The sequence below is a fragment of the Anser brachyrhynchus genome (genome assembly GCF_964034855.1).
Source record: "Anser brachyrhynchus genome assembly, chromosome: 17".
Lineage (NCBI taxonomy): Eukaryota > Metazoa > Chordata > Aves > Anseriformes > Anatidae > Anser > Anser brachyrhynchus.
Window position 1 is genome coordinate 1,073,627 of NC_137710.1, and position 14,225 is coordinate 1,087,851.

Below are 14,225 nucleotides of genomic sequence, written 5' to 3' on the forward strand. Positions count from 1 at the left end.
TCGGCGCTTCTCGCCGCCGGACACGCCGATTTCTGGGCGCATCCTCCCGCAGCGCTGCCCTCGTCCCGCGGCCGGGAGCCGCCGTGCCCTGCCGCTCTGCCGCGACAGCCGTGCACGAACGGGCTGAAGGGGATGAGGAGGGCAAGCGGGGGGGGGCACAGCGGAGCCTGGCACTCAGCGCCCCCCCCCCGGTGCTCAGCACCTCCCTCCAGTGCTCAGCACCCCCCTTCTGGTGCTTCTGCTCAGGATCCACGGGTTCTGCTGTGGTCCACCGGGGGTTTTGCTGCTCTGCTTGTGGCCTCTGCGTCACCAGCATCACCCACGCCACGGTGCTGGGGGTCCCCTGGGGGCCCCACAGGATGGAGCAGCAGCATTCCTGGCCCCCGGCCCCCCCAGACCTCAACTCCTGGCTGCACTGCTCGGGCTGCAGGTGGGCGAGGAGCGATGCTGCCGGGAGCTGCTTCCCCAGCTCCTCGCTGTTGGCCGAGGTGACTCCACAAGTGCCGGGCACCGAAAAGGCACCGGCAGAGCGAGCGATGGGTGCGCGGCGTGTGGCACCGGCGGCTTCTTCAGAGAAGGAGCCGAAAGGTCAGGCGGATGGAGGGCAAGGAACGGTCCCCTGGCAGGGTCCGGTGCTGCCCCCCACCCGCTCACAGCACACAAAGGGTCCCGTTCGGAGCTGGGGCCACGGCCCCGGCAGGCAGCAGGACCCCCCCCCCGGGGCTGGCGCTGCCTGCGCGGAGCTGGGGCTTGCAGCGGTGACTCACTGAGCCTCGCAAGGGGTCAGCTCTTTATCAGCTCCCTCTCTGCCAACACCGGAGGAGTTCAGTACGCCGTGTTCTCCTACCCTGAGATTGATGACAGATCGTGCTTGCCATAAGGGCCAAATCCTGCTCCTGAGAAGCCGGGCTGTGCCGCTGTTCCCACCGGGAACTGCCGAGGGGCAGGGGGCCTTCTGCCCCCAGCTGCTGTAAGGCTGGTAGCACCCTGATTGCCCCCGGTTGGCAGCACCCGGACCCCTGGTCCCCCCCAGCCCCCCTGGCCCCCCAGCCGGCGGCTGCCCGGGCACGGCTCCCAGCACAGCTCGCCAGCTGCCTGGGCGAGAGCGTTTGTAGCACGGCGGAGAAACGGGTCCTTCTGTGTGTCCCTGGGCTGAAACAGGATGTCGTCAACTGTGGACAGACCCCGGGTCTGATTCCTTAGCACGTACGTGCACGGTCATACAGGGAGCACAAACACATCCAGGTGAGAGGGAAAATGCCACAACCTACACTCATTTCTATTTCGTTACCCAGAAAGAAGGACAGATTCTGTAAACAAAATCTGTGTGGAAGACAGGGTTTCAGACTGAAAAGTCAAAGTCTTTTAGCGCAATCTGGAGACGAGAACAGAAATGAAAGCAAGGCAGGAAGCACTGCACGGCACTCCCGACACCGGGAGCTGTTAATCTCTGCTAAAACCACACCGCCAGCCCTGGAGGTCAGCCTCCCGGGCCCTGCACAAGCGCTGCAGCACAGACAGGCACCGGCCTCCCCAGCTCTCCCTCTGCCCGACCCGCGCTGGGAGCAGGAGCCAGCAGCACAGACCCCACCGCCCTGTCCCCGCAGCCTCCCCGCTACCAGCGACCGGAGCAGGCACCGGATTCGCAATCTGGAGGCTCCGCGCCAGTTTGCAGTGACTTTGTCAAGTCACCCGCGCACGGGTCCCGGAGCCTATTCTTAGGTCTGTCATCGCAGCGGTGGGAGAGGCAGAGGGAGCCGGTTTGTGTGGAAACGGCAAACACGTGGAAAGCACACGCAGCCCCGCGGTAAGCCACCGCCGCCCCACGGCCACCCCCTCCGCGCCCCGGCCAGCGGGATGGGAACACCCGCCGGGCACCCCGGGGTGGCTGGGACCTGACACCGGGACAGGGGGCAGCGGGGGCCCTCCTTGTGGGGGGGAAGCAGAAGCAGGGGGGTCCCCCCACCTCCCACTGCGCTGCTGTGCCCTGGGCCCGCTCCGGAGAGACCACCCCGGGAATGCCAGCCCTGCACCCAGCCCTGCACCGCGCACCCCCGCCGTGGCCCCACCGCCTCCTGGGGGGGTCCCGGCTCCCGGGGGGTCCCGGCTCTAGGGGGGGGTGCGGCTCTGGGGGGGGTCTCGGCTCCCGGGGGTGTTCCCGGCTCCCGGGGGTGTTCCCGGCTCCCGGGGTGTTCCCGGCTCCGGGGGGGTCCCGGCTCCCCAGGCACAGCCGCCGCTGGGGCCCGGCCCCCCGGCAGGACGCGGCTCCCGACGGCCCCCGGCTGCCCCCCCCCGGGGCTCCCCGCGGCGTCCCGGGAGCTGTCCGCAGGGGCCGTGCTGAGCCGCCGGGACGGGCCGGGACGGGCCGGGACGGGCCGGGCCGGGCCGGGACGGGACGGGACGGGGCCAGGTCCGTGCGCTCCCAGCCGTGCCAGAAGTTTCCTCCCGGCCGGGGAGCAGCAGAAGCGGGGTGGGGGGGTCCCGAGGACCCCGGGCACGGGGGGTCCCGGCCGCTTCCTGCAGCCCCCTCCCCTCTTCGCCCGTCCCCATGCACCCCCCGTCCCCCGTCCCCACGCACATCCCGCGGGGGGCGCAGGGCCCCGCACCCCGGCCGTGCCCCGGGAGCCCCGCTCGGTGCTGCAGCCCCGGCCCGGCCCGGCCCGGCCCGGCCCGGCCCGGCCCGCTTACCTGGGCGCGGGGCCGCGGGGCCGCCCAGCAGCAGGGCGAGCAGGCACAGCCCGCGGGGCCCCGGCATCGTGCGGCGGCGGCGGGCGCGGCGGAGCCTCCGCGCTGCTGCTGCTGCTGCTGCTGCGAGCCGTGCCGAGCCGAGCCGAGCCGGGCCGGGGGCGGGGGGCCGGGGGCTGGGGCTGCCGCTGGTGCCGGTGCCGGTGCCGGCGCGGGGGAGCGAGGAGCGGAGCGAGGAGCGGAGCGGAGCCGAGCCGAGCCGAGCCGAGCGGCGGGGGAGGGCGCCGGCGGCCGCCCCGGCCCCCGCGCAGCGCCGTGCGCTTCGGCCCCGCCCGCGGCTCCCCGGCCCCCCCCCGCCCGTCCTCCCCCGGCTCCCCCCGGCCCCAGCGCTCTGTCCCCTGCCCCCGGCTCCCCGCAGCCTCCCTGCGGCTCCCCCCGGCCGCAGGAGCCTCGGTGCCCCCCAGCCTGGGCAGCGCTCCCACCCCCCCAGCCCGCAGGCTCCATCCCTGCCCGTCCCAGCCTCGCTGCCCCTTGTCCCCAAGCCCCCCCCCAGCACCCCAGGCCCCTCTCACAGCCCTGCCGATGCCCAGCCTTGCCCCCTTCCCTCCCTCAAATGCCGGCCTTGGGGAGGGCGGTGGTGCTAGGGGGGGGTGATACGTGCCCCAGTGCCCCCCTTGGGAGCAGTGCTGGAGCCGGGGAAGCTGGGCTGGAAGAGGTCAGTGCAGCAGGACGATGGGCTCCGGCCGCACGGGGGTTGTTTGTGGAAGCAGAGCCCCCGTGTTGTGGGGCTGGCACCTCGGCCGTGGCTGGGCACTGGCATCCCCTCAGCCCTGCAGCAAAAAAAAAATAACCCACGGGAAGTCCCTGCTGAGCACCCAGCCCCTGGGCCCCGCGACCTTGCTGCTCGCGGGCAGCATCAGGGGCTGGCTGCTGCCGGGACGCCCCTGCCCACCCCATCCCACCCCATCCCACCCGGCCACCGCCAGCGGGGGCGAGCTGGGTGCTCTCAGCGGGCCTCTCCCGCGCCCGCCGGAGCCAGTGGCGGAATTACGCCGGCTTTGGTAGGAACAGAAAGGGAGGCTTCGTTCCCTTGAAGCCACAGATCCAGCCCTGAGATGTTTGCTGTAAGTCACCTTGCAGGGAGAGCTGCCTCGTCCTCCCGGCCCCTTCTGCCTGTCAAACCCAACAGCCAGAACAGTGCCACGAAGAATGACACGCGTGTCAAGTATCACAGGATCAAGGCCAGCCGTTCCCCAGCGTATCTCCTTTGGTGATGCTGCCGCCTGACAAGCCCCTGCTACCTTTCAGAGAGCAATTACACCGATTTGGTTACCTCAGCAACAATAACTGCAACCCGGCATCACCACGAACGCCAGCACGCAGCACACATCATGCCATGAAACCCTCCAAAACCAGGCTCTGACCCCGCTGCCTCCCCCCCGGGTTGCACGGAGCTGCTTTGCGGGGCGCTGGTGGGGCAGGGGCCGCAGCAGCGTGGAGGGAGCAGGCTGCAGGACAGCAGGGCTCTGCATTCCCTCTCACTGCCGGCTGCCGCCAGCTGGGAGCACTTGGGCAGCCGGCGAGAGAAGGACAAAATAAGAACAGCCGAGAAATCACCGAGAGGTGCGGTATATTATTTAACACTGTCATTTTCATATACAACGTGGGATTCGCCTGCCCAGAGGTTTAATTTGGTATAACAACGCTATCCGCAGCAGAGCGAGAGCTGATCCCTCTCTGCTCCAGCCCCGGCCTCCCTCCCGACACGCAGTTATTAAAGATAAAAGTTGTCGCTCGTTTAGCAGTTTTCCTTGAGTGATTTTTATTGTGTTCATTTGCTTTGTAGTAAACTCCTAAGATAGCCGGATAATATCATCAGTGCCATGGTAACAGAGAGGGGAAAAAAAAAAGGTGTATTTATAATGCAAAACTGCCCACTAAGTGGCAAAAGTTGTTGGTGCTGGAGAGAGCCGGCAGTGAGCTCCAGCCCCCCCGAGCAGCTCGCAGCTCCCCAGGGCCCGGGGGTCTCCTGCTGCCTCCCCCGGGACCCGGGGCCGGGACCCAGCCCAGGAGCTGCGCGCGGCCGGGGGCAGCGCTGCTGGGCGCAGCCGGGGTGCCAGGGAGGGCAGAGCCCCAGAGGGGCAAGAAAAGGGAAAATTGTTATTGCTCCTTTGGCAGTGCTCAGGGCTGGAAATGTTTCATGGTCAGGAAACTGGGAATTGGAAAAGAAATAAAGAGGAGCATCTCCTGGGGCCATTTTAGTGGGCATCGCTCTAATTAGCACCGCGCTCATTGGCAGTTACCTCAGACCTTTGATTAACAGTGAAGAAAATCAATAAGCACACTAAAAATTCGGATAAGTTTCACAGCTAATTTTAATTTCACATTTTAATCGCGTATTAATGTCAATCTTAATTACCATAATTAAGTCAGATGTGACTTAGCAAGAGCAGCTGGGAGATAAGGCGTTACGAGAAGGACGGCGCCTGCCCGCGAGGCAGCGAGCGGCGCTCCCCAGCCTTTGGGACGCGGCGGGCGAAGGCGTGGAGCGAGCCACCCTGCCCCGCTGTCCCCAGCCTGGCCTGGCTCCTGCTGGCAGAGTGTCCCCAGCAGTGCCAACAGCAGCACGAGGCCTCCGACCATCTCTGCCCCTGTTTCAGGCTGCCCAGGTCCCCAGCCACCCCATCGCTTCGTCTCCTGGGTGCGCAGCAGCGCAGGGGGGGCTCAGCCCCTCCGTGTCGGCGGTGCCTGCGCTCCGGCTGCCGCAGCCGGTGAGGTCTGTGGGAGCAGCATGGATTCCAAACCGCTCGGAAAATCAATCTCTCATTTATTTTCACGATGGTGATGCAAGAGCCCGGCGATGCTGCGTTTGCTCTGCTGTTGCACCTATCGATCGCAGCCCCCCCCAGCCTCCCGGGCCTGGTGGGGCAGGAGCGGCGTGGCCGAGGGCAGGCTTTGTGCTGCCGAGCTCGTGCACCGCCCAAGGAGCCCTTGGACACGTCCGCCCCGCAGAAAGCTTCCTGCAGCCCAGCAGCATCAGCTTCCTGGTGGTTCAGGACCAAATGCAGCCATCAGAGCCCCCCTGCATCCTCAGGCTGTTGTGGCCACACCACTGGCAGGGATGCAGCTGGCGCATGGCACGGACGTGGCTGCAGCCCCGTGGCTCCCACTGGCCGCGCTGAGCCCCGCATGCAGGAACAGGCAGGGCTCAGAGCTGGGGTCTGTGTCTGTGTGCCCCGGGTACAGGCAGGGTGCTGCGGGAGAGTCACCCGCGGTGTCTGCTGCTGCGTGGCACCGCGCGGGCAGGCTGCGGGGGGCTCAGGGTGCCGGCAGGCCTTGCTGCCTCCTAATCACGGCACGAACCGCGCCGGGTGCCCAGCCGGGAGGAGCGCTAGCAGGCTGACTCACTGGGTTTGAAGCTCGAGCTGATGCTGAAACCCTTGGCTGCCCCTGGTGAGTTTATGGACAGTGACACATCCCTGCGCTCCTGTCCCCAGCCCTGAAGGCATTGCCTGCAAGGACAGCCAGGGCCTCCCGAGCCCAGGCTGAAGCATCGCTGATGGCTGCTGGGCAGGGTGATGCAGCTTGGGGGGGGAGCAGAGAGCAAATTGGGGAGCAGAGAGCAAAGCAGGGAGCAGAGAGCGAAGCAGGGAGCAGAGAGCAGAGGGGGGAGTAGAGAGCGAAGCAGGGAGCAGAGAGCAAACCCACAGAGGGGCTGGGTAGGGGGCAGCTGTGATGCCAGAGTCTGTGTGCAGCAGTTTCTCCCAGTTTGCTCAGATCTCCGCTTTCTGCTACCAGAAACCTCACTGGAGAGTGTCTCAGGCCTTCAGCGCAAGTTCGGTGCCGCCGCCTCCTGCCAGCATCAGCGCAAAGAGGGCTCCAGTGCCAGTCTCCGGCCCCGAGCCCTTGCTGTGCGCATGGGGCCAGCCTCGTCCCTGCAGCTTCCTCGGGAAGCTTCCTTCTCCTCCGCTGTGTGGTGCCCAGGAGGGGCCTTCAATGGCAGGAGGAAGCAAAAAATAACCTCGGCTTCAGATTTGGAAGCTGCTGTCTCCCATAACGACGCTGAATCATGGCTCTGGGGACCGGTCTGTGGGCTTTGCTGACGGGGGGACATCTCTGGTGAGTGGCAATATTGTCCCAGGGCAGAAAAGGCCTTTGTCCCTCAGAAAGAGCTGAGCCACTCCAGCCTTTGGCTTCGGAGTGGGCTGCATCCCTGCTCTGCCTTACAAACACGGGTGCTGAATGGGGGGTTTCAGTCCGAGGCCAGGCTCGGTTCCAGCCCCTTTTAGCGCGTGCCCGCGGGCGCAGCTGGGGGCCCTTTCAGGAGGGAAGTCCTTGTTCCGCGTCGACAGAAGAAGACTTTGCCCAGCTCAAAAATAGGCTCTCTGTTGGTGCTCGGAGGGGGCTGAGAGGAACAAAGCGCCGTGGGGAAGGGGGCAGCGTGGCGGGGGGGACAGGGCTGCTCGGATGCTCCGTGGCAGCAGCATCACCCCCACCCCGCACGGCCCCCGCGCGGGTGGCAGCGGGGGCCTGGTGCTGCTGCGGTTCCACGGCCGTACCTCGCCGTGTGCCACCGTCCCTGCGTGTCTGAAGGCTTCGTCGCTGCCATTTCCAGTCTCCGGTCCCAGCAGGGCTTGAATCGAGCCCGAGCTCCAGGTCTGAGCTCTTCACTTCCCAGTCTCAAAGGTCTCTCTGTACAGCCCTGTGTCGACAACGTGCGTTCGTTTCAGACCCGGTTTTCTCGAAGCCCCCTCTTTCTCCTGCACCAAGACAAAGCCTCCCGCCGCCCTACAAGGGCAGGCTCCAGGGCTCTGCTCCCTGCAGGGCTCTGCAGGGCTGGGTCCGTGCGGGGCCGGGCAGCGCTGCGCCACTCCTAGTTCTTGCTGGATGCCGGCCAGCCACGCACCGGCCCTCTCCACGGATGTGCAAAGAAAGCTGCCTTCTGCGCAGTGCCCACCGGCAGCAGATACGCGCTCCATTAAGGCTGTCCTGTCTGGGCCTCCTTCCCTCTATTTATTTCAAAATTGGTATTCGTGCCAGGACGCTGCTGGTATTTGCTCATTGCCTGCCATATAAATTGCAAGATAAGTTACTCTGCACCAGATACTGCTACTGACACAGAAAACTAAATCTGTAAATTCATGAGCGCACAGAACTGATGTTGTCCTATCTAGCAATTTTTCCTTAAAAAATAAGAAGAAGTTTTCCTGGAAGTTTTTTGAACAGAGGCAAAATGCAGCAGGTCCGTAGCACTGTGCTCTCAGCCTGCAAGAGATGAGTGACCTCTTTGCCCCTGTGTTACTCCACAATACTGCATCTAGCCATTACTTCTTCCCAGGAGGGTATCCCAGACTCCTCGCTCACTCTGGTGTCTCCCCAGGAGGCACAGCACCATCGCTCAGCACCACCAGCAGGCAGGGATGTGCCAGGAGGGCTCAAGGTGCTGGGATCACAGCCCTGGGATGGGATGGGATGGGATGGGATGGGATGGGATGGGATGGGGATGGGTCCTGCCTGCTCGGCTCAGCCCTCAGCACTGAGCAGAGGACAGCATTCTCAATGCTGCTGCCCCAAATAATTTCCCCACGGGAATCCTAAAAGCGCGCTCTGAGAAGCAGGGCAGGCAGCAGCCCTCCGTGGTGCCGGCTGTGCGTATCCCTGGGTGCCAGAGCGGGGGGACCCGGCCAGCTCTGACACGGCACCAGCATTAGAAGCAGGTGAGTGGAACGGTTTGGCAACGCAGGCTGGCTCGTGGGGAAATTAGAAGACATAGGGAAGTAAAGGAAACAGGAAAAAAAGGAGGAAAGAACAGATTAAAGTTGTCACCAGTAACCATGGCGTTATGAAAAGCAGATTTTGTCAAACAGCTGATTGTGATCTTTGAAGAGAATATAAATATGATGGAGGGAGCGATGCGAGTAGCTGTTACAGGTTGCTGCAGTGTATTTGATGTGGTATCAAGCAGTACTATCGTGAAAAGCAGCGAGACGCAGTATCAGAGCAGTGCATCTCAAGTGGGTTAAGAACAGGCTCATTGACGGATCTCCAAAAACGGCAATGAGGAATCAGCTTCAAATGAAGGAATTATTAATGAATCCTTTAAGAACTGGTGCTTAGCTCTGTCGCTGCTTCACATTTCCGTTTATGATCTGCAGGTAAATATAAAACCGCGGGTGATTACGCTTACAAGGAGGAGATTAGCAGGACAGGGAGCTTGGGCTGAGCCGCGCAGCCACGCAGCGTGACCTGGCTCGCAGTGCAGGACGAATTATTCAGACCGGTGTGTTTGAGAGTGTCCAATGGCACTCTGTGCCATGAAACAGGGGGTGCCTGGATGGGGGAGCTGTGCTCTGGGAAGCAGCTGAAAGGTCTCAGAGAGCTGAAGGACTGGCTGATCCTTCAGCAATGGCCAGAAAGGGCCAGCATCTGTACTGAGCCCGGCACACATCGGCACCACCTTGCCCTGGCTTGCTGCAGACCTCTCCTTCTTCCTTTCCCCTTCTCTCTCGAGGGTTTCAGCACGTTCTCAAGCCTCTCCTCTCCCAGTCAGCCCCAGCTCAAGCACTGCGGGGACCCTGCCAGGTGCAGGGCCCCGTTGGGCTCTGGAAGGGAGCTGCACCCCAGGAAATGCCCAGGCAGCAGAGCACGGCGCCTGCAGAGCTGCTCCCACGGGGCCAGCCTGGGAGGCAGCACCCAGCATGGGGCACGATAGCGACAGCACCTCCTGCAGCTCCTGCAGGCGCTGGGAACTTTTCTCCAAAGGGAGCAAGAAGGGGAATAGTTTCCTATTTCAACCAGGGCATCACAAAGAGGCAGTGGGAACCTTTACGCCCAGCCAGCTCCTGATGGGGCTGTGCCACAGACTGATGGGGACGTTCCTGCTCCTCCCGCACCTCGGGCGTCACACCAGGAGCCAGCACCCACAAGCTCAGGGGGCAGGGTGGTGGCAATGACCACTGCGAGCAGCTCACAGGGGCCGTGCCTTGCTGGGAGGCTGCAGCCACCTCCCAGCCCTGCCGTGGGGCAGCGGCAGCGGTCGTGGGGCTGCCCCGTGGGTACTCCCCGGTGCCCCGGGGCTGGTTTCTCAGTAGGGGATGTTTGCTGTCTTTGTGGGGGAAAGGGGGACTTGTTCCAAAGCTCTTTTCATGAAAAAAAAAATCCATACTGTTTTGCTTTGCTCTGACCCGTCTCCCAAGCTTTGATGGTTTAATTGATTAGCTTGTAAGAGCTTGGCAGCCGAGCCTGCGCTTTGCTGGTAGCGTTCCTGCAGCTCCTGCAGGTGGGAAGCCATTAACTGCCCCCGGGCTCCTCCCTCCGCCCACAAAGAGCTCTTTGGGCAGGATGCTCTGTGGCTGCTTTTGGAGAAAATCTCCTAAAACACGCCGTTCTTACACTGCAGTCGGGTCAGCCCCCGCGATCCGCCCCGACGGGCGCGGGTCCCACGCACGGCGCTGCCGCGGGTGCCGCCGGTGCCCGCTGTATGCGCACGCTGCACGTCCCGCAGTGCTGGAACGTTACACCGGTACGGGTCTATTTATTACCAGAGATCTTAGCAAAATAATAACATTTCACTTGCACAGAGCTATTATCACGGCTCGCTCTAACTTTATGCTGCTCAGCGTGTCAGGATGATGAGGGGTTGGTACTAAACCTACCAGCAGTCACTAAGTGCTGCCGTATAAATGTCTCTTCTGAAATCACAGTACTTTAACTTGCTGGCACCTGGTTGGAGTCCTGTGAAGAGGGATGTGCTGAAGTTGCAATGTCCAGTGCCGGTTGCCCCATATCGGGTATGGGATCTGGTTTGGGACCCAAGCAGCCCTTCCCCGGTGTCCCTCGGTGCCAGACCCGTGGCTCCGTGCCCACTGCAGGGCTGGCAGGATGCGGCCACGGCTCCCTGCAGGGATTGCTCTGGGCGACTCAGAAGGGTGGGCTGTGAGCCCTGCTCTGTGCCTGCGGTGGCCGTGGCACGCTGACGAGGGAGCTGGGGGGCGAAGGCAGCGGTCCCCGGCCCCCAGGGCTGCCTGCACAGGGTGCCAGCGCCTGGGGGACGCCGCGGGGATCCAGGCACGCTGCAGGGAGGTGGGAGGGAGGTGCTGCAGGAGGACAGGCAGGCAGGCTGGAGACAACATGTGGGGGGCCCTGGCAGGGCTTCAGCATCGCAGCGTGTGTGCGTGTGCATTCGCACGATGGGAGATGTTGCGCAAGCTGAAATGAGATTAGCTAATGTACTGCAAACACAAACCATCTAGTAAGGAAATCTCGCTCGCCAACAAATGCAAATCTTTATGCCTAGTTTACTGCGTAATGTTCCCCATTAACCCCTGTGCTCTGCCTGCTGGCAAGGAGAGGGAAGGGAGGCAGGAGGCTTTTGGTGAATGTTCGTGCAGCGTAAAGGTCCCTCGGCTGCAGGCAGCCGGTGGGTTCCTGCCGCTCTGACCCGCCACCAGCAGCACGTGAGCTCCGAAGGGAGCTGCCCTCGCCGCCTCTTCACAGCACCCGGGGCCCAGGAGCCGCTGGCTGGCCCCCAGTGCCTCCGTTATCGCCAGCGCGAAGCCACGTGTCTTCAGGTGATGCTCTCGCTGGGCTCAGAGACACTTGGCAGAGAGAAGCAGCGGTGATGGGAGGGGGCTGGTGGGTGCTGCCGGGCTCTTAGCCCCTCGCCGAGAGCAGAGGGGTCTCTTCAGACACGCAGCTGTGCTTGGAGCGTGGGCGAGGGTGGCAACTGCAAAAGGAGGGACTTCTTTCTCTCCCATATACGCGTGTGTCCCACAGGAGGACAAGCTCTTGGCAGTGAGCAGTGTGAGCTCCTCCACGCTACGTCGCTGCAAGGCAAGGGGACGGGGCATTGCTGCGGGGCCGGGACGCTCGCCCAGCCAACACACAGAGCCAGCTCCGGGGGATCCCAGCAGCGGGTTTTAGTCTCAGCTGTCTACGTGAATAATCGCTCCCTGCTGATGTCCGTGTGGCACCACCGCGTCTCTGCCCTGAAGCACAGCCCTGGCTGAGCACTCCTCTCACTGCACATGTTGGGCTGCCCGTAAGCCCCGTGCAGCCCCACGGGGGGCGGGCAGCAGCCCTGCACACCCGCAGGACATGGGGCACAGTGGACATGTCCCATCCGAGCTCCGTGAGTTAACAGGGTTGTGGGGGATTTCAAATGGGAGAAGTCTCCTGACAGCCCACCAGTAGGGCTAATAATTTATTATAACTGCTTTTATGGCAGACCGTAAAAATCCAAAATAAGGCTGGGAATTGTAAGAGAAACCCACATGGAGCTGAATTTCTGCATAACCACAATTTTTTAGGCTCCAGTGCCTTCCTCTGGAAAGCCTGAGCACCCGGGTGTGCCCTGCCCCATGCCGGGACAGTCCCTGCCCTGTGCCCAGACGGTCCCTGCCCTGTGCCCGCCTGCAGGTTTTGCTCCAGCAAGTGAAGTTGTGCATCAGCGCTGATGCCCAAACCCCAAGATGTTATATTGGATATTCAGACATTGCTAGCGAGGGCGTTGATTAATGGGGTTACTAATGGGGCCGGAGCTGATCTCAAGAGGCCTCGTCCAACCCGAATTACTCTGTGATTCAGATACTGCTCAAGGTCTCTGTGTCGGATTTGGGGACCGCAGCCCCGGCCCCTTCGCTGCAGCTCCCCCGCTGCCCTCCTGCAGCCCCAGCCCACGCTGGTCCTGGCACCGTGCCCTTTGGGGGGAGATTGTCTGTCCCCGGAGGGTGACATTAAACACAGAAGTAATTCCGTCTCCTACTGCTCACCCTGAGCAGTCGTTACTGCAATTACCCTGAGTGCCACTGGATGATACTTGGTAATTACAAGGCTCTTTCATCTGGGGATCTCTGAGCACTTACTGATCAATTCATTAAGCTCTGCAGCGGGCTGTAGCCGTAGTGCAGGATGCCACCGATCGATAGCTCTCTCCTGAGATGTGGGGCAGCCACGAGCGTGGGGCTCAGCACCAGGGCTGGGGGCAGGAGAGGGATGGGGGACATCAGCAGCAGCCACAGCCGTGTGCCCCAGCACAGAGTCCTTTCAGGGATGTGTACACCAAGGCTTGGCTTTGGGAGGAGCTGGAGATGCTTGCAGGAAGGACGGGAAGGATGGTGGCTCCAGCACGTGAGCTGCAGGCTGCCCAGGGCTGCCACCAGCTGTGGCAGGACATCTCCACCGTGCCTGTCCGTAGCACTGCTGCTTCCCAGGGGAGGGGAGAGGATGAGGCCGTGAAAAGCTGGTGAGGGAGACGTGCCCCAGGGAGCAGGTCAAGTCCCTGCCTTTGTTCCCAGGCAGGAAGGAAAAAGATGGGAATTTTGCTGGCTCTTCGACTGCTTGGGCAGCAGCTGCAACCATCCCCTGACCCTGCAGCACGGTCCTGCCTCGCCGTGCAGCACCACCACTGCAGATCAACCTCTGGACACGTGGCATCGGCTGCTCTGCTGCCTGTGGTCCCCCGGGAGAGGCAGCACCAGCCGGGGGGCCGGGGGGCAGACGGGCAGTGCCGCCCACATCGCCCTCGTGCCCCGAGAGGAGCTGCTTCCTTCGAAGCTTTGGGCACGGCACGAACCTCCGCTGCTCGGAGGAGCCCTGGCAGGAGCCTCGCCATTAGCACCGGCTGTAAATCTCCTTCTAACAAGGAGCCTGGCTGGGCCCAGGCAAGATTTATAAATATGAATGCGATTGAAAGCAGCAATTCCCCTCAGAGCACACAGGACCGCAGACGGTGTGTTCTCCTGCCTGAAAACACACGCTCGCATCAATTACGGGCAGGAGGAGAACACTCCCCAGGCTGGGGGTGCTCGGGGACCGGGGGGGACCCGTTATCCGTGCCGTGGTGCTCGCCCTCCGGGCACCCCGACCACGCAGCCCCTGTCCTGGCATCCCCGACACGCGGCTGGGGGCCATAAGGACGGGGGCTGCTGGTGGAGAGGCTCCGCAGATGCCTCCCCCCAGGGCTGGGGGTCTCTGGAGGGGAGGACGGCTGCCAGCTCCATCACCCTGGCAACCCCATCCCTCACCCCGGCGGTAATTAAAAGGACGGCTCTGCAGGGGAGGCGCTGGGCCAGGTGGATAACAGCTTCCTGGGCTCTCGGAGCCAGCTGAGGACAAGGCACGCTGACAAGCCCCCAGAGCTTCTTCCTTCTTACTGCAACGACCTTTTCCTCCCAAAGCTGTCCTCTGATGAGCCAGACAACGGTGGGTTTCTCTCTCCTTAGAAGGATTTTCCATTGCCTTGCTGCACTGTCAACTCTTCAAAAAGGCAAGCGTGAAAAATAAAGTGAAATGGGTACGGGGGTGATCTCCACGGGGGGTGTCAAAGCCGTTTGACACCTTGGATCCAAATTCAAGAACTGCAGCCAGTCCTCGCCGGGGGAGCTGCACGTTGGACCCCTCCCATCCCGAGTCGTTGCCCAAAATCACCAGCTGCAGGCTGAGAAACACGTCCCACCCTGCGGCAGCCGGGGTGCTCTCGCTCCCCTCCTGTTACGGACAAATACGACGCATCGCCTCTCAGCCCGAGTCCTTCCCTGGCT

The 14,225-nt window shown here is 62.8% G+C and overlaps 1 protein-coding gene across 2 annotated transcripts in view; it reads right to left on the reverse strand.

The window, feature by feature from the left end:
• The window catches only part of SEZ6L (seizure related 6 homolog like), a 39,129-nt gene extending 36,219 nt beyond the window's left edge, over positions 1-2,910 (reverse strand). Inside the window, exon 1 of one of the 2 annotated variants that reach the window (XM_080559033.1) lies at positions 2,689-2,910. In XM_080559033.1, coding sequence (XP_080415159.1) covers positions 2,689-2,755 — 67 coding nt within the window. In that variant the 5' untranslated portion in view covers positions 2,756-2,910. The remainder of the gene's footprint in view (positions 1-2,688) is intronic. The other variant, XM_080559032.1, reaches the window with a different exon arrangement.
• Between the last annotated feature and the right edge of the window lie 11,315 nt (positions 2,911-14,225).